The 17,333-nt window shown below is 43.3% G+C and overlaps 3 protein-coding genes across 14 annotated transcripts in view; 2 read left to right on the top strand and 1 right to left on the bottom strand.

The window, feature by feature from the left end:
* The window catches only part of adam17a (ADAM metallopeptidase domain 17a), a 23,298-nt gene extending 20,672 nt beyond the window's left edge, over positions 1 to 2,626 (top strand). For both annotated transcript variants that reach the window (XM_020500898.2, XM_031788342.1), the window contains one exon: positions 16 to 2,626. In XM_020500898.2, coding sequence (XP_020356487.1) covers positions 16 to 447 — 432 coding nt within the window. In that variant the 3' untranslated portion in view covers positions 448 to 2,626. The remainder of the gene's footprint in view (positions 1 to 15) is intronic.
* On the bottom strand, positions 1,032 to 8,732 carry iah1 (isoamyl acetate hydrolyzing esterase 1 (putative)). 4 transcript variants are annotated; one of them, XM_031788344.1, is made up of 7 exons: positions 8,601 to 8,732; positions 7,560 to 7,732; positions 5,622 to 5,674; positions 3,956 to 4,107; positions 3,645 to 3,806; positions 3,342 to 3,463; positions 1,949 to 3,058 (listed from the first exon to the last, which is right to left on the bottom strand). In XM_031788344.1, exons 2-7 carry the CDS (start codon positions 7,713 to 7,715, stop codon positions 2,885 to 2,887), a joined length of 819 nt encoding a protein of 272 aa, XP_031644204.1. In that variant the 5' UTR covers positions 7,716 to 7,732; positions 8,601 to 8,732; the 3' UTR covers positions 1,949 to 2,884. The 4 variants fall into 4 exon arrangements, 3 of the variants coding, with proteins under 3 accessions (XP_020356485.1, XP_031644204.1, XP_031644203.1); XM_020500896.2 differs by lacking the exons at positions 7,560 to 7,732; positions 8,601 to 8,732 and adding an exon at positions 5,793 to 6,412 and having other exon boundaries at positions 1,032 to 3,058; XM_031788343.1 differs by lacking the exon at positions 8,601 to 8,732 and having other exon boundaries at positions 7,560 to 7,785.
* Positions 4,932 to 16,747, top strand: itgb1bp1 (integrin beta 1 binding protein 1). Of its 8 annotated transcripts, XM_031788348.1 has the most exons (8): positions 4,932 to 5,096; positions 5,463 to 5,568; positions 10,018 to 10,146; positions 11,374 to 11,452; positions 11,783 to 11,916; positions 14,276 to 14,368; positions 14,555 to 14,704; positions 16,084 to 16,747. In XM_031788348.1, exons 3-8 carry the CDS (start codon positions 10,075 to 10,077, stop codon positions 16,153 to 16,155), a joined length of 600 nt encoding a protein of 199 aa, XP_031644208.1. In that variant the 5' UTR covers positions 4,932 to 5,096; positions 5,463 to 5,568; positions 10,018 to 10,074; the 3' UTR covers positions 16,156 to 16,747. The 8 variants fall into 8 exon arrangements, with proteins under 8 accessions (XP_031644208.1, XP_031644211.1, XP_031644205.1 ...); XM_031788351.1 differs by lacking the exon at positions 10,018 to 10,146 and having other exon boundaries at positions 4,971 to 5,096; XM_031788345.1 differs by lacking the exon at positions 4,932 to 5,096 and having other exon boundaries at positions 5,388 to 5,568; positions 9,943 to 10,146.
* Positions 16,748 to 17,333: the final 586 nt, after the last annotated feature.

The following is a 17,333-nucleotide window of genomic DNA, read 5'->3' on the forward strand; positions in this document are numbered from 1 at the left end:
CCCCTCCCTCCCCAGAACGCAGAGATGCTGAGCAGCCTCGAGTCGGCCTCCGTCCGCATCGTCAAGCCACCTCCGCCTCCCACCTTCTTCTCCGCCGCTCGGATCCCACCCCACTCCCTTCCTTCTCTACCCCCAACGGGCCCGTCTGCCTCAGGCAGCAGCAGTACCCCAGCCCCAGGCTCGGCTTCGGGCCCTGGCCCGTCCTCGGGGAGCGTAGTGGTGGTGGGGGAGGGCCCACGGATGGCCACCATCCAGGAGGATCCCAGCTGCGACTCTCACCTCGACCTGGACAAGGACGACTTCCCTCCTCGCGGAGGCTCCAACGCCACCAAGTCTTCATACGAGGACCTGACGGCGGAGCAGAGCACGCCACGCTCGGGCCGCCACGACAAGCGCCGCCTCAAGAGGCAGGCCTGCGTGGTGGACAGTAAAGAGACCCAGTGCTGAGGGAACATGTGTTTGTAGACGTACGTATGTACAGGCAGACCTACGCACGTACACACTCACAATTGTACATGAGGGAACATGCGAGCACACAGTCCAGAATAGATACAGTATGTAGGTACACGCATACAGACACTCATGTATATCCATGCACATAATAGATTACACTATAATAGATGCTGGAAACTGCCAAAATAAAGGAAACACTTGAGTAAATGATACAATGTCTATTGAGAGCAGGTGCTTCCACACAGGTCTGGTCCTGTGTTAATTAAGCAATTAAATGTATAAAAACGCCCAGTTTCCAATTATTTTGGCTACCATGGCTAGAAGAAATCTCAGTGACTTTGAAAGAGGGGTCTCAAAAGAGCAAAAGCGGTTTAAAGGGTGTGTGTGTCACCAGATCTCAACCCAATTGAAAACTTAAAGGGAAATTCTGGAGTGGCGCCTGAGACGGCGGTTTTTCCACCACCATCAACAAAACACCAAATTATGTAATTTCTTGTGGAAGAATTGTTGTATCCATACAATAAAATCCCCAACACTTATATACTAAGGCGCATTGAAGCTGACCTAGTGGCTCGTGGGTTGGCCCAACATCCTATCAAGACCTTGTCGGTGTTTCTTTTAGTTTGGCAGATACCTGTACATGACTAAACATTGCACACAAACACCCACTCATAGACTAAAACTTGCTACACAGCACTGGCAGCAACACAGTATCGAGCAGGACTCTTAAGGCGCTGCTACATCTAGATTCTATAAGGTCAATTTGGAAGACTTGCGTACAACCAAAATAGGTGCCTATCATGAGTATAGTAGTGTTCTGACGCCAGTGACTGCTGTTTTAGAATAGCCTAGAGACCGAATTATTTGTGCCTTTGTTCGTTTCAAGAGTCAAAGACAAGTGCTTTCTTTGGCACCACTCAGTCCAGACAGTCTAGTTTTTGAACATGTTCTCTCGAATGACTTGACTGGCAGAATGGGCTGATGGATTAACAGCTGGGCCAGTTGATATACCACTGCCATGACTGTGAACTATTGGTTAGGCTTAGTGTGTCGTCTTAGAATCATTGCTAAGGTTAAAAGTCAAATGTGCCGTTGTAAATGTCTGTTTAGTCACCTCACTTTCATGTCAGTAAGAAAATGATTTGCTTTTTATTTCTGATATTGCCTGGTTTTTCCACAGTCCTCCCCCCAAAAATACACCTCGTTAACCATGCATGTTATATTGCCGTAGGTAATTCAGCTGTTAAATGGATGTCTAAGGGTAGTGTTAAAACGTAGAGGGCTGGTTGAACGGATGCCCAGGAAGATATTGTTCTCTGGTCATTTAAACCCAAAAGGAACAGAATATTTGTGAAATGGGCACCGACTGACAAGAGGTCCAGACTAGTAGTTATTCTGGGCAGAATACCAGGTGAAATCAGTGCGCTGCATCAAACCTACCTAACTGTTGTCTCCACTCTATTCAAGTGTTGGTTCTGTTTCATTTGTCGTGAAATAATTCTGAAACTTTTTTTATTGTTGTGTATGGCCTTGTTAATTACACTGTTGTGACCTATGAACTTTGTTCTTCATCCCAAATAATGCAAAAGTCAAGTTATTTCACCCTTCATACAACACATTGGAAGATGAGGGACTGTTCATTCATTGCATTCAGACATTATTTGTTGACCAACTTCTGATTTAATTAATTTTTTTAAATCCACAACACTAGTGCCTTATTTCTGAAGTTGAGCCTAAATGTTTTCATTTTGACCACTGCTCCTTATTTCTGTATGTACTGTAGGCAAGGGGAATGTCACTATCACCCCAGATGAAAATTGTGCTTACTAATGGGAACTGCTATTTCTAAGCTCTGTAAGCCCTTCTTTGCAATATTCTTGTGCCAATGATGAATGAATACCTATCAGCTTGTAGAATCTTTTCACCATTTCCTGTATATTAGGTGATGAGTACTTGTGTATATGTTGAAATGTTTGCTTGTGGGCCAAGGGCATTCTGCAGCTTTGTTATAATAGCCTATTGTCCACAGATATCGTGAGTATAAGCCTACATCATAGTATTAGCTCTGAGATGCGAGGGGAAACTCGACTCCATATGTCTTCTGACTGTCCTGTTTCATGTGCAGGGTGTACTCAATGACCTGGATGAATAAAATGTGTATGCCCACTTGAAACTGGCTTCTTGCTTACAGTGAACACACACATTCTAAAAAATAAAGAATGTGTTTCAACACGGACATCAGGAAGTTTAAAAAGAACATTTAAAACATGTCATATCATGGTTTTATATATTTCAGTCGTTTGGAATGAGGACTGATTCCAACCCCTTTCAGTGTCATCCCATTACCGTAGCCGACCAGTGGACATAACTGTGGAAGGGTGGACCTGAGGCCCCATCTCTACCCTTCCCCTCTCACTCAGCCTGAGGGCCATCAGTCACACAGTAGACCGCTCTCTGGCTGTTTAGGGTCTACGTCGCCCCAGTAAGGCAGGATGAAGGGCAACTCCTCCACCCTGCTCTTCAACAGCGTCCACAGATGCTGTGACACAAACTGGTTGCCCTTCTCAGAGAGATGGAGCCCGTCTGATAGGTAGCCTGTGAAGTCCTGCGGGAAAGAGAATTGTTTTCAATTACTGACATGTTGACAAAGTTACATAGCTACTACCAAAAATCCCTAAATTAGTGTTACATGAATAGAGTAGGGCCGGGGTTCAATCCGATATTGCCTTGTCAGCAATGCACTTTCCAAAAGGCAAATGTTCCCGCCGAGGTTCACCGTATACGCTTTCTGATGTTGGGCTCGATAGAGAATTACCTTAATGGTGCGTTGTCCAAAAAGCTGAGCAACGGTAACATCAAAATGATAAGTATTCCATTGGTTGTCTCACCTGTCCATCTTTCTGCATGAGAGTCCAGAGGTCCAGCACGTCTGCCCCACACTGACCGGCAGCCTGCACACAGGCCTGGGCATACTGGCCAGCCACAGAGTTGAGACGGTTCAGAGCACTGCCTGTAGGGAGAGAACAGACATATAGAAGCCAAATAGAACTACAGCACCACAAACACTACAGCATTCAAGTCCTCAAAATGCAATAATCTGTTTGAGGCCATCAGGCCAATGTTATGGGATTGCTCAGGAGCAAGATTTAGGACTTGTCTTCAGTGTATATGGTGGGTGTGTGTTCTTTAACCTTTCAGGACACACTCCTTCTCCCAGGCTGCCTCATGCAGAGGTGGAGGAGTGATGAAGATGACCTTGTCTGCAGACACACCCACAGACCCCAGGTGTTTGACAATGTCCTTCAGGTTCTCGGAGTACTCCTGCAATGGGATGTGCTGCTGTGGGTTCTTATCTAAAGAAAGAATGAGACAACATCAGATCTCCTAATAAATCGGCAAGAGCAGTGTTTGTCAATCCTGGTTCTAAGGAACACAAAGGGTGTGCAGGGTTTTGTGCCCGCCCAGCACTTGGCTGGAGAGTAACAGGTTGCACTTTCCCTACCTTCTAAAGCACAGTCGTTGGCACCAAAGAAGACCGTGACAGCAGCTATGTGGTTGCTTGAAGCACTGTCCTTGGAGATGAGGCGAGGCAAGACAATCTTTGCCCACCTGGAGTTGTAGCCTGACAACCCTCTGTTCACAACGTCACATTTTCTAGTGGACAAAAGTGACATTGTTTGATCAATTTGGCCTAATTTAGCACACATCAAAATGCATCACTCCAGTATACCCTACCCTATTCTCAGAGCAGGAAGTTGCCCCTAACCACTGATACAGGGTTTATATCAGTGGCGGTTGGTGCCGTTTAAAGACGAGGGAGGATGATTATTTGATTTATGAGCATGGCCTTATTTCTATTACACCATATTGGATGACTCTCATTCATATTCCATTCACCCAGTTCAATGTAACATCAATAGGTTTAGGCCTACTACATGATACTAACATTTTCCCTGTACCCATCATGAGGTTGGTATAACCTAGCCTATGAATTTACAACGTAGGTGCACAGGTAGAGAGAATTCTGAGTAATCAAGGTGACAGACAGTGACACATTCAATACCGCCCCACTCTTGCCTGCATCTAGCTGATCTAGAGTGTAATTATTATTCCAACAATTGTAAACGAGAATTTCTATAAGACAAATGTGGGTATGTTTATCCCTGTTTAGTTCAACAGAAGTGGCGCAATGAATACAACCCTGATCACACGCAAACACTATTCACTTTCATACCAGACACATACAAACAGCTCGTTGTATATACAATTCCTTCTCGCATCTATCTACATGCTCTCCTCCTCTCACCTTTTCCTTTCACTTGCGGTGCACAACACAACACAACACATCAGCAGTCTGTGACCAGACAAAAAAACCTTTGGTTCATTTGAAAAATGTAGAAAATGCTCTGTTATTAAAATACATAAATGCTTTGCTCCATGAAGTAATCCATCTCGACCAATGAGAGAGGATTTGAAATAGACAAGATGGCAGCGTACACAGTTTAGGATTACTTCATGGAGCAAATCATTTATTTGAGTAACTGAGCATTTTCCAAATTCAAACCAACCATCTGCCACGAACCACAATTGAGAAGATACGTGTTTGGCAGAATCGAGATCGATGATAACATTGCCAATTTAAGGTTAGTGGTAAATGATCTGTGCTTCACCAAACAGTACCTATCCTGTAATGGAGAATCACATTTTCACATTATAAATTTGTAGCTAGTTCAGACATAGAGAACTGATACTGTATACTGGTTGTTAGATTGGGATTGATGTGGAGGGGTCCGTGGGTGGCTTTTTACAATTTGAATGGTTCCTTGTGTTCTCAACGGGAGGAAGTCCAAATCTTATGTTGGTTACCATAGTTATTGAATATCACGTGAATCCTGTCAATTAAAAAGGGAACATTTGGGTGCAATCAATTAGCTTAATTTCTCATAGATCAAATTAAATGTCAACAAAATAGTGTTGCAGGAATGCTAATCTTATGTTTCTAACTACAGAAACCATTTCTGAACAATCTGTGATGGGGAGGTGTCATGGGTTTCCTGAAATGACATGGAACGACTATGGGCTACCTTCCATCCCTATGAAAAGCATGTAGGAATGGTGAGTGCAACTATTTAAAAGTATTCCATGTGCGAAAATGTAAAATGACTCACCTGGCTAGTTGATTTGCAATTTCGGAACCCCATCCATTAGGTTGGAACGAAAACTGAAACAAATCAACAAGAAGTGAGAGGTGAACTGTCAAGTTGCTAGCTAGCAAGCTAACCCGATTTGTAAATGGACGAAACCCTGCAAACAGATCGTTTCTGAATGAGAAAATGTACCTGTGTGATCGAGTCGCCAAATAAAATCACTTGAGGCCAAATTATGTTCTTGATTTTGGACATTACTAGCTAGTACAAATGTTGAGCCGAGAGCTAAAGTTATACTTTCAGATCTAGAAATGAAAGCAGTGCTGACTGAATGATAGACGTTCGCATGCTAAATTGCGCCATCTACCGTGTGGAGGTGGAAGGTGAAAATAATAATGGCAGAGTAAAATAATTTGAGTCGCCTTTTTGTTGTTTATTTCACTATTTTGATGAATGACATACATTTTCACAATGACATAAAACAAGATCACAACAGGTTTTCAAACAACATTCCAAACATAGATACAGAACCAACCTAAAGTGTCTTAATAGGGCGTTGGGTAACCACGAGCCAGACCAACTTTAATGCATCTTGGCATAGATTCTACAAGTGTCTCGAATTCTATTGGAGGGATGTCAACACCATTATTCCACTAGAAATTCCTTAATTTGGTGTTTTGTTTATGGCGGTGGAAAACTGTCTCAGGCACCACTCCAGAATCTCCCATAAGTGGTCAGTTGGGTTGAGATCAGATGACCGAGACAGCCATGGCATATGGTTTGTATAGTTTTCATGCTCATCAAACCACTCGTGCCCTGTGGATGGGGGCCTTGTCATCCTATGGGGGGGGCATAGCCATGGTAGCCAAAATAATGGCCTGCCCAGCATTTTTATACATGACCCTAAGCACGATGGGATGCTAATTGATTAATTAACTCAGCAACCACACCTGCTTGCTTTCAGTTCACTATCACTGATAATACTGCTGATCAAACACTATTTGGCTGTTTCTATACTCAAGATTTTTTTTTCTACAAAATGTCCAAACAAATCAGTGCATTTGAGCCATGCGTCTCAATGCTTAGTTACAGAATGCAGTGAACTTTACAGTGGTCACCCATCTTTAACAGCGTAACCAGATCCAGACAGCCACTGCTGTCCCTCAAGTAGTCTATCCATTCTAGAAGTATCAGTGAGAGTAAGGGCGGAGTAGGATGACATTTCCCCTGGACTTCCATTCTTAATTTCCCCCCCTAATGATTAACGTAGATTTCGGACGGTAAAATGATCCTAGGATTAAACAACTATCAGGCACAGGGATTGGAGGTCTGCGGAGGAACAGACAACTGCTTCAGGTAGCTGCAGGATGACCCCTTTCAGGGGTTCTTTGAACCCAATTATGTATGTCTCTGGTTGTACCCCTCATTACGACAGGGTTGAGGGCGTCGTAGAGACGCTGCACTGCCAGGTCCTTCGTCTCCTTCAGAGAGACCTTCTTTAAAATAGCTGTGCGTACATGTTTGTGTGATAGTTTCAATACAATAAAACTGTATTTATTCCCCGGAAGGGACAATTAAGGCAAGTGGATACTGGTAAAGGTCAAAGTCAATGGCCACACCTTTCTGAGCTTTAGGGTTAGACTGGACTTCCAACAGTAGTGACTGCATCAGTGTGCATGTCATTCAACGGGTTGGCAATAAACTAGTGGACGACATGAGAAACATGGATGAAAACATTCCAATTTCTCAACCATCTTAGACACCACAAATACATTGTTATTGATACTGCAAGAAGCATTGCCTGATGTGAACATCATTGTGTCATGTTCATTAGGGCACATGACAGAAAACGTTTTGCAGCAGAGAACGTTAGTCACGTCTAGGTAGTCCCTCCCTGTTTCAGTCCATTCTCTTCCGTTTGGTGCTTAAGGAACAAGACCCAGACTACAACATGCTCACCTCCAGCGTCACCATGCCTGCTTCATGCACCAGTGTGATGTTCTTGAGGGTCTTTTCTGTAGCTTCCAAATCCTCAATGATGTTTCTCAGCTGACCCACTAGCACAGAGTAGGGTTTAGCGAATGTGATGGCCTGGGTATGTTTCACTGTGCTCATGGCCAGGTCTGTGTAGTCTAGGGAACATTTTATTTTACCTTTTATTTAAATAGGCAAGTCGGTTAAGAACTAATTCTTATTTTCAATGACGGCCTAGGAACAGTGGGTTAACTGCCTTGTTCAGGGGCAGAACGACAGATTTTTTACCTTGTCAGCCCGGGGATTCGATCTTGCAACCTTTCAGTTACTAGTCCAATGCTCTAACCACTAGTCTACCTATGGATACAGTCAGAAGAACCAGGCTCCATTGCGGGAACAAGGTGAGAACAATAGCCTGTTAATGACGCTACAGTGCATTATTACCTTGTTGTAGACAATGCCAGCTAGGCTAAAGCAGACACATGCTGGCACTCAGGCTAAAAGACTGTATGATTATATGACTTAGCCATACATGCTAAGTCATGGCCAAGGTCCCCTCCACACGTTAGCCTGCGATGAGGACTCTGTTCCTCTTGTCAGTGCACCACCTCTCAAAACAGCTCCCTGGACAGGCCGTTCTGCATCATACCTGGAGACACCATCACCACACCGGGACCTATGTTGTCAAAGTGGTGCATACTCTGGAGAGACCGAGTGGGGACGAAACCTCAGAGACAGGGAACGCTCGAGTCTGGGACCCAGCTTCATCATTGAGAGCGGTTTTAATTGGTGTCTCCCAAGCTAATCTCCCAGACATTATTGATCCATATGTGGAATATGAACATAACGACCATATGAGACAGCGGGCTTCCCTGTTCACTATGTCATGGACCGTGTTACAGAAGCGAGCCTCACACACCTCCATTTTTTTCTTGGACGTGAGTGCCGTATGTGGACGAGAGAGAGAGAGAGAAATGTTTGAACCCATCTGCCAATGTGTAAAGGACAAAATATCACAGTGCTTACTGACTATTGGTTACATAATATGAGGAGGATGTCAGGTTTGACACTGGGGACTTCGGCAGCCATTAGATGTCTGTCCTCCTGGTGAGAGAATACAGCTAGGGAGAGAGAGAATGTTGTTGTTGAATAATTCACCCCCAACACAGAGGACTGTCATTATGATGACAGCACAACACTGGTCCCTATTCTCCGTGAGTTTCCGATATATCTGCTTTACGTTTTACAGCCGCGCTGCAGAAGTAACGTATTCTAGTGGTACGTTCAAGGCAGTAGTACAGTATTTATATAATAAAAACAGGACCTGGATCATGATGATGCTCTCCATTGAGTTTTCCCTCCAGACCTATGTTTGTATGAACTTCCGTCTGGCGCACACAGGTCGTCAAAACAAGACCGAAGAACACTCAAGCCATCTTTTTAGTTCCGACGTAATTACACGATTTGCTCATCTTAGAAAACGTTTTCATATTTTGATTGATAGATACTGAATATACATGGGTTTAGAACTTTTTAGTTTTAGCGCTCAATTCAATCACGGTTTAAAAAAAACATCACACCGTAGACTCGTTTGTGGCAGCTGAAACAAAAGTATCAATTAATGTTCACACTCTGTTACAACGTTGCACTGTGGGTGAGCGGCCTCGTTATTTGTTACAAAGTTGACAATATTGATACAAACATAACTAAGTCGCGTCCCCTTTAATGTGGTGTTGGGTGGAACTGCAGAGGAAGTGAAGTGTCTTTGCGAGTCGCACTCTCGCCTACACAGAAAGAGCCACAGCCCTGCTCCTTTGATGAACAACACCCCCCCCAAAACAGCCCTCAACTGGCTTAGAACAAGTTTCAAACTGAGGTATGCCCTGTGTGTTTGTGCGTAGTGCTCCTGTTTGCCATTTTCTATAAAAATGCACGATCATTTAAACCTTTTTGAGCGTGAGCGGATACGTCGATAAGGGTGTGGGTGGGGTAAATTGTTTATCATAGCAACCGGTTTCCGTTACACGGGGCATTCATTGACAAAGTTCCGGACAATGGACTTTCATTGAGTGCCAGCCGACTCCAGACACCATTGGCAGGGACGCGCGTGTGTCAGCCTGTTGATTCTTAATAAGTTGGAGAAAGTTGTGACGGTGGGAGTGGTAGTATGCAGGACTTGAATATTATGCATTCACTGTGGCAGCTGTTAGTCTCATAATGTCACACAATATTTATGTATGGAATTCCATTTCATAAACGATATTTCAAAATTATTATGTTTTATTTCGGAGGTAAATATTACTATTCTTTGTAATAACGTTGTAATACAACTGGTGGAAGGGTTCATCCCATTCTCTATTCTCTGTAGACCACAAGCCAAATCACATGGATTGCCCTGTGTAGTGCTGGGACCATCACAACAAAATCTCCTTGTCTTCACCAGACAGTGGTGTCTGCAAGGGAGCTGGGGGCTGGTGGAGTGTTGGCGTCATGGTGAAGAATGTTCCGGAAGGTCAAAAAGCGTCACAGCAGCAGCAGCTCCCAGAGCAGTGAGATCAGTACCAAGAGCAAGGTGGGCCGTTCTATACATTACATTACAGACTACACTGTCGTGGTCTACATTCCAAACCCAGAAAATGTGGATCTTCTCTCGTCCCTTGATGCCCTCCAGTTGATCTGAAGAGGATAGCTGTAATCAGGAGCTCCACCTAGTCCTCCAGTTGATCTGAAGAGGATAGCTGTAATCAGGAGCTCCACCTAGTCCTCCAGTTGATCTGAAGAGGATAGCTGTAATCAGGAGCTCCACCTAGTCCTCCAGTTGATCTGAAGAGGATAGCTGTAATCAGGAGCTCCACCTAGTCCTCCAGTTGATCTGAAGAGGATAGCTGTAATCAGGAGCTCCACCTAGTCCTCCAGTTGATCTGAAGAGGATAGCTGTAATCAGGAGCTCCACCTAGTCCTCCAGTTGATCTGAAGAGGATAGCTGTAATCAGGAGCTCCACCTAGTCCTCCAGTTGATCTGAAGAGGATAGCTGTAATCAGGAGCTCCACCTAGTCCTCCAATAGGGAGCTTCCTTTGCGCTTCCCTTGTGTTGCGTTCAACAGTCTACATAGTCTCTGGGGGGGGGGGGGGGGGGGGGGGGGGGGGGGTTGGTGCTGGAGATGCTAGTTGTCCTTGGTAAATAATTCACCATGGAGACAACAGGGTACAGTCTTAGAATACAAAAGCAGCCGCAGTCGTAAAATTCTGGAGGCAGACAGACGGACGGGCAGGCAGACAGATAGACGGACAGACGAGTTAGACCGATTGTAACCTCATTAGAAGATCCCTCACATCTGACAGTGGCTTTTATTCATGTTAAAAGTGAGCTCTGTCTGGACAAAGTAGTCATGTCTCATACGAGATGCCTTCCCATCTGGTGAATAACAAACAAGTGCTAAGATGGTTGAGCTGACGGGGAGGAATTGATCGGATGGAGAAATGACTCTTTATTACCATCGATTCACTTACTGCACAGCTGTCCTCTCTGATTACATTGCTGATGGGTACATGACTCAGTTTATTAAGGAGGTCTTGCATGCTGTCAAGGACTCCTGAATTGACGTCTGCTCAAGTTATTTTCACATTTTTCATTTAAACTCTATTCATTAGTGGTTGGAGTATGTGTTTCCTTTCTCATACACAAATATTGCAGCAGAAACCATGACCTCTGCGATTTGGTCAACGTTTCAGCCGATCATGTAACATTTCTCAAGACAATATGGTGAGATGGTGTGCTTTTCGCTCTCCTCCCTTTAGTCAGTCGACTCCAGTTTGGGAGGTCTCTCAAGGTCCAGTACTGTAGCTAGCCTCGACACAGACTCGACCAAGAGCTCAGGTAAGAGAACCTACAACTATGGCCACATCTCAATTCTCTGAAATGACCTCGGCTAGTTTCCTCATCTCCTTTCCTTCCTATTCACTAACAGTCAGATGAAGGGGCTGGAAAAGTTAACAATATTGCCTGTACATGTCAAGTCCTTTCAGAACTGGCTCTTGTGCATTGTAGGGCATGCAACAAAATATTTCAAGAGGTTTTGCAATGGACTAAAATGTGTCTTGTTGGTAGTCCCTCCCGGTTTCACATAATTTTCTTCCGTTTGATGCGTAATGAACACCTTCATGACCCAGTGGTAATGCCGATGGATGATTGAACTGTGAACTTTAGGTCACAGTGCTGCGTCAGAGACGTGTGCCGAGTTCAGGGTGAAGTATGTCGGAGCCATAGAGAAGCTGCCGTTTGAGATGAGTAAGACCCTGCAGGAGCCTCTGGAACTCATCAACTACATCGATGCAGCCCAGGTAAGAAAAACCTGTAAACACCTTCAAATCTGGGATGTAAAGTATGGGGCCCATCAGAATGGCCGATTTAATTAGGGCCGATTTCAAGTTTTCATAATAATCGGTAATCAACATTTTTGGGCACCGACTATGGCCAATTACATTGCATTCCACGAGGAGACTGCGTGGCAGGCTGACTACCTGTTATGCGAGTGCAGCAAGGAGCCAAGGTAAGGTGCTAGCTAGCATTAAGCTCCAGGTGGTATCCGATTTTAAGTACCTTGGCATCATACTTGATTCCAACCTCTCTTTTAAAAAGCATGTGAAAAAGGTAATTCAAATAACCAAATTCAACCTAGCTCATTTCCGATTTATACGAAATTGTTTGACTACAGAGGTAGCAAAACTGTACTTCAAATCTATGATACTCCCCCACTTAACATACTGCTTGACTAGTTGGGCCCAAGCTTGCTGTACAACATTAAAACCTATTCAGTCTGTCTACAAACAGGCTCTCAAAGTGCTTGATAGGAAGCCCAATAGCCATCATCATTGTCACATCCTTAGAAAGCATGAGCTCTTGAGTTGGGAAAATCTTGTGCAATACACCGACGCATGTCTTGTATTCAAGATCCTCAATGGCCTGGCTCCCCCTCCACTCAATATTTTTGTTAAACAGAAAACCCAGACATATGGCAGCAGATCCACAAGGTCTGCCATGAGAGGTGACTGTATAGTTCCCCTAAGGAAAAGCACCTTTAGTAAATCTGCATTCTCTGTGAGAGCTTCCCATGTCTGGAATACACTGCCATCAGACACACATAACTGCACCACATATCACACTTTCACAAAATGCTTGAAGACATGGCTAAAGGTCAATCAGATTTGTGAACATGGTCCCTAGCTGTGTGTTGCCACTCTCCATGTTGTCTGTTGTCTGTAGCTTGTGAGGTGTGGAAACACTTTGTTGCTTTTATGAATTTTGTCTTGCTGCTTTTTGTTTTATGTTGCTCTGTCTGTATGCTATGTCTTGCTTGTTCTATGTTGCTATTGTCTATATTGTAATTGCTTTTAATAACCTGCCCAGGGACTGCGGTTGAAAATTACCCGGTTGGCTAAAACCGGCACTTTTACTGAAATGTTGATTAATGTGCACTGTCCCTGTAAAAATAAACTCAAACGTATCTTATAAACAACAATCAATCTTAACATAATCACTAGTTAACTACACATGGTTGATAATATCACTAGTTTATCTAGCTTGTTCTGCGTTGCATATAATCGATGCAGTGCCTGTTAATTTATCATTGAATCATAGCCTACTTCGCCAAACGGGTGATTTAACAAGCGCATTCATGAAAAAAGCACTGTCGTTGCACCAATATGTACATAAACATCCATGCCTTTCTTAAAATCAATATACAAGTATATATTTTTTAAACGGGACGGTACCGTATTTCACTGAAAGAATAAACTTTTTGTTTTCGAAATGATAGATCATTAATATGGTCAAATCCGGAAACTAAGGCTCGTATTTCTGTGTCATTATATTCTAATTAAGTCTGATTTGATAGAGCAGTCTGACTGAGCAGTGGTAGGCAGCAGCAGGCTCGTAAGCATTCATTCAAAAAGCACTTTCCTGCGTTTGCCAGCAGCTCTTCGCTGTACTTCAAGCATTGCACTGTTTATGACTTCAAGCCTATCAACTCCCGAGATTAGGTTGGCAATACTAAAGTACCTATTAGAACATCCAATAGTCAAAGGTTTATGAAATACAAATGGTAGAGAGAGAAATAGTCCTATAATAACTACAACCTAAAACTTCTTACCTGGGAATATTTAAGACTCATGTTAAAAGGAACCACCAGCTTTCATATGTTCTCATGTTCTGAGCAAGGAACTGAAACGTTAGCTTTCTTACATGGCACATATTGCACTTTTACTTCTCCAACACTTTGTTTTTGCATTATTTAAACCAAATGGAACATATTTCATTATTTGAGACAAAATTGATTTTATTGATGTATTATATTAAGTTAAAATAAGTGTTCATTCAGTATTGTTGTAATTGTCATTATTACAAATAGATATGTAAAATTCGAACGATTAATCGGTATCGGCTTTTTTTGGTCCTCCAATAATCGGCGTTGAAAAATCATAATTGTTCGACCTCTAATCAGAATGCAGTACTATACATACAGGTTCAATGCAGTGCAGTGGAGACCAATTCATCACTGTATAATCACTCAATTTGAATATGGTGATTGATTATGGTGATGTAGATTAATGTTGGAGTGGTGTGAGTCAGAGGCAGCCTCTGTTTCCTCCTTAACAAGTCACTCTATATGTACAAAGAGTATCTGTCGTGTTCCTTTCATAGCAAGATGGAAAGCTGCCGTTTGTGCCTGGAGAGGAGGAGATGGTACTGGGAGTGTCCAAGTATGGAGTCAAAGTGGCCTTCATGGATCAATGTGTGAGTGAATCCATTTCCATGTTTATAAATGCTCTAGCATCCCAAAAGTTTCTGCTGAACCTTGACCTTTCTAGTTGGAACGTTCCCGAAGTCGGACTTTCTCCACTGTTTCCCGCTCTACATGATTGTCTGTCTGTTGTTATATTGATGTTTGTAATGTGTATTATTGTTGTGGTTCCTGTATAGGACGTTCTGCACCGCCACCCTCTCTATCTGATAATGAGGATGCTCTGTTATGATGACGGCCTGGGGGCTGGGAAGAACCTGCTGGCTCTCAAGACCACCGATGCCAAGCAGCAGGACTGCAGCATCTGGGTGTACCAGTGCAGCAGTGCGGTGAGTGTGTGTGTTGAAAGTATAGGGAGCATTACTTCATTCACCATGAACTGAGATCAACGTTTACTCACCTATTTCCCCCCCCCCCCCTCTAATGGGATCCAGAAAGAACAAAACCCTGTCCCTTTCTGTGATCACCATTCTAATGGGATCCAGAAAGAATAAAACCCTGTCCCTTTCTCTGTGATCACCATTCTAATGGGATCCAGAAAGAACAAAACCCTGTCCCTTTCTCTGTGATCACCATTCTAATGGGATCCAGAAAGAACACAACCCTGTCCCTTTCTGTGATCACCATTCTAATGGGATCCAGAAAGAACAAAACCCTGTCCCTTTCTCTGTGATCACCATTCTAATGGGATCCAGAAAGAACAAAACCCTGTCCCTTTCTCTGTGATCACCATTCTAATGGAATCCAGAAAGAACAACAACCCTGTCCCTTTCTCTGTGATCACCATTCTAATGGAATCCAGAAACAACAACAATCCTGTCCTCAAATATTTACATCAAAAAGTGCAAAGTTATGGGCAGAGACACAAAACATCCACATCAAATAACAATATTTATCTTAAATAACATGGAAAACAACCATTTATGCAGTATTAATTTACCATCCTTACAAACCACTTAATGTAAATGTACATTACTGTATTGTACATAGGCTGGTCATCTAGGTACCTGTAAACTTTATCACCTTGATGAAAAACAATGCACAATACAGTAATTGAGTACATTGAGACATCAAGTGGTTTGTGATGATGTGGCTCAGTTGGTAGAGCAATGCAATGCTAGGGTTGTGGGTTCGATTACCATGGGGGACCAGTACGAAAAAGTGTGAAAATGTGTGCACTCACTACTGTAAGTTCCTCTGGATAAGAGAATCTACTAAAATGGAAAAGGAATGAATAGACCATTTCAGTTTTCACACAAATAAGTTCCACTTGCAAAGTATTTAAAGAAACTGGAAAACATATCAAGCAAGTATTTTATATTCCACAAGTATTATCAGATGAACTGTTTTGTACAGATAATTATCCGACTCAAGTTAGAAATGCTGGTAAACCCTCAAATACAAATATATATTTTTTAAAGCACAAAAATACTAGTCCTATATTAGCAGACCGATATAGACGTCTTCAGCCCGGGCCCAAAAATGACATTTTGTGGGGGGGGAAAGTGCAGCACCCCCACACCACTTCCCGTGCTAATGATTGCACAAGATAGGCAGAGTATAGAGATGAATGTGATTTGGAAAAACTGGTTTAAAACAGAGGTAGTTTTATTTAATTTGGAATAAGCTTTTATTTACCAATCGCTCCCCACAACTGTGTGTTTCATTACAAGTCATTTTCCTTTCGTCTCTCCCCGTCTCTGTGCAGGAACAAGCCCAGGCCATCTGCAAGGTGCTGTCTGCCTCTTTCGACTGCGTGCTGACATCAGAGAAGTCCTGAAAGGTTGTCGCCCTGAGGGACGGGACTATCCTCACATGGGCGCAGCACCATGACCAATCGGGAGCCTGGAAACCATAGTTTTACAGCAGGGTCACAACTTACCCAGCATGCTTTGCAACACCTCTCACACACACCACCTACAGACGACACACACCATCCACCCGTCAGGTGACCATCATGAGTACGGTTATTTTTGTTTTTAATCTAACTTAATCTTATTTAATGTAAATACATTAGAAAGTACAGGGGCCTCGTCTGTACTTGGGAAGGAAGTGGCTGTTTGCTATCTAGGTCTCAAATAATAATATTGTATCCAGAGACTCCACTGACTTCCTTTATAAAAAGGGGGAAAGTGGTAACCGTGGTACGTCGCAGTCAATATTTCCACCATGGATGGAGGAACAGACCAAGACCATTACAAATATGCTGTAGACCCCCCTTCTCCTCTCTCCTATACAAACCAAAGGGATGGTATCAATACATGTTTGTGCCTCTTATCCCCCTCTCCATACCACTCCTCCTACACTCTGATTGGTCCAGATGGGATTGGACCAGTTAAAATGGTACAATAAAGGAAAGGAATTTGAATGAATCAAGCAGTCTTTTTTTCCTTTGATCCCCGTTTTGTCCTTTAAGCAGGTCAGTTCCGGTGGCTAGGCTGTCCAATATTTCTGTCATTCTCAGACTGACTTATGGGATGCCTGCTTCCTCCCCAACTCTGTGGGATATGAGTCCTACATCCTCCAGGTTGATGAAGCATCTAGCCTGGCATCTGTGTCTGAAGAAATTAACTTGAGGGACCAAATGACCCTGTCATTCAGTGTTATAGTCAGATCACAGGAGATATTGTATACACATACCGTTGGGGCCCAACAGAGCTAGTTTACTCTCCATAGATCACGATTCAATCTGATTGCCGGTTACAGGCATTCTCTTTTAAAAGGCAATATGCAGCTTTTACTGTGAATGGGTTCTCCGCGACGCGAGAACACAGCCTTCAAAACCAGAAATGCCTATAACCGGTGATCGGATTGAATCCCGGGCTGTACTCTCTTATAGAGTTCAGTGTGGATGTAAGCCTTGGTTGTAGTGGTATGGCACCAGAACACAAGTTAGAAACCATAGACATAGGCTTGGGCTGTAGTGGGTTTGACCATTCTCCACCAGAGGGAGCTCTT

This window comes from Oncorhynchus kisutch, linkage group LG14 (genome assembly GCF_002021735.2).
Source record: "Oncorhynchus kisutch isolate 150728-3 linkage group LG14, Okis_V2, whole genome shotgun sequence".
Taxonomy (NCBI): domain Eukaryota; kingdom Metazoa; phylum Chordata; class Actinopteri; order Salmoniformes; family Salmonidae; genus Oncorhynchus; species Oncorhynchus kisutch.

Excerpts from the sequence above, each read along its gene's own strand:
- iah1 (XM_031788344.1), bottom strand. The coding sequence starts at position 7,715 with ATGAGCACAGTGAAACATACCCAGGCCATCACATTCGCTAAACCCTAC. Across the intron at positions 3,807-3,955 it reads CAACGACTGTGCTTTAGAAG|ATAAGAACCCACAGCAGCAC; the intron begins GTAGGGAAAGTG and ends TTCTTTCTTTAG. Across the intron at positions 3,464-3,644 it reads GAAGGAGTGTGTCCTGAAAG|GCAGTGCTCTGAACCGTCTC; the intron begins GTTAAAGAACAC and ends CTCTCCCTACAG.
- itgb1bp1 (XM_031788348.1), top strand. The coding sequence starts at position 10,075 with ATGTTCCGGAAGGTCAAAAAGCGTCACAGCAGCAGCAGCTCCCAGAGC. Across the intron at positions 11,917-14,275 it reads ACTACATCGATGCAGCCCAG|CAAGATGGAAAGCTGCCGTT; the intron begins GTAAGAAAAACC and ends TTCCTTTCATAG. Across the intron at positions 14,705-16,083 it reads TGTACCAGTGCAGCAGTGCG|GAACAAGCCCAGGCCATCTG; the intron begins GTGAGTGTGTGT and ends GTCTCTGTGCAG.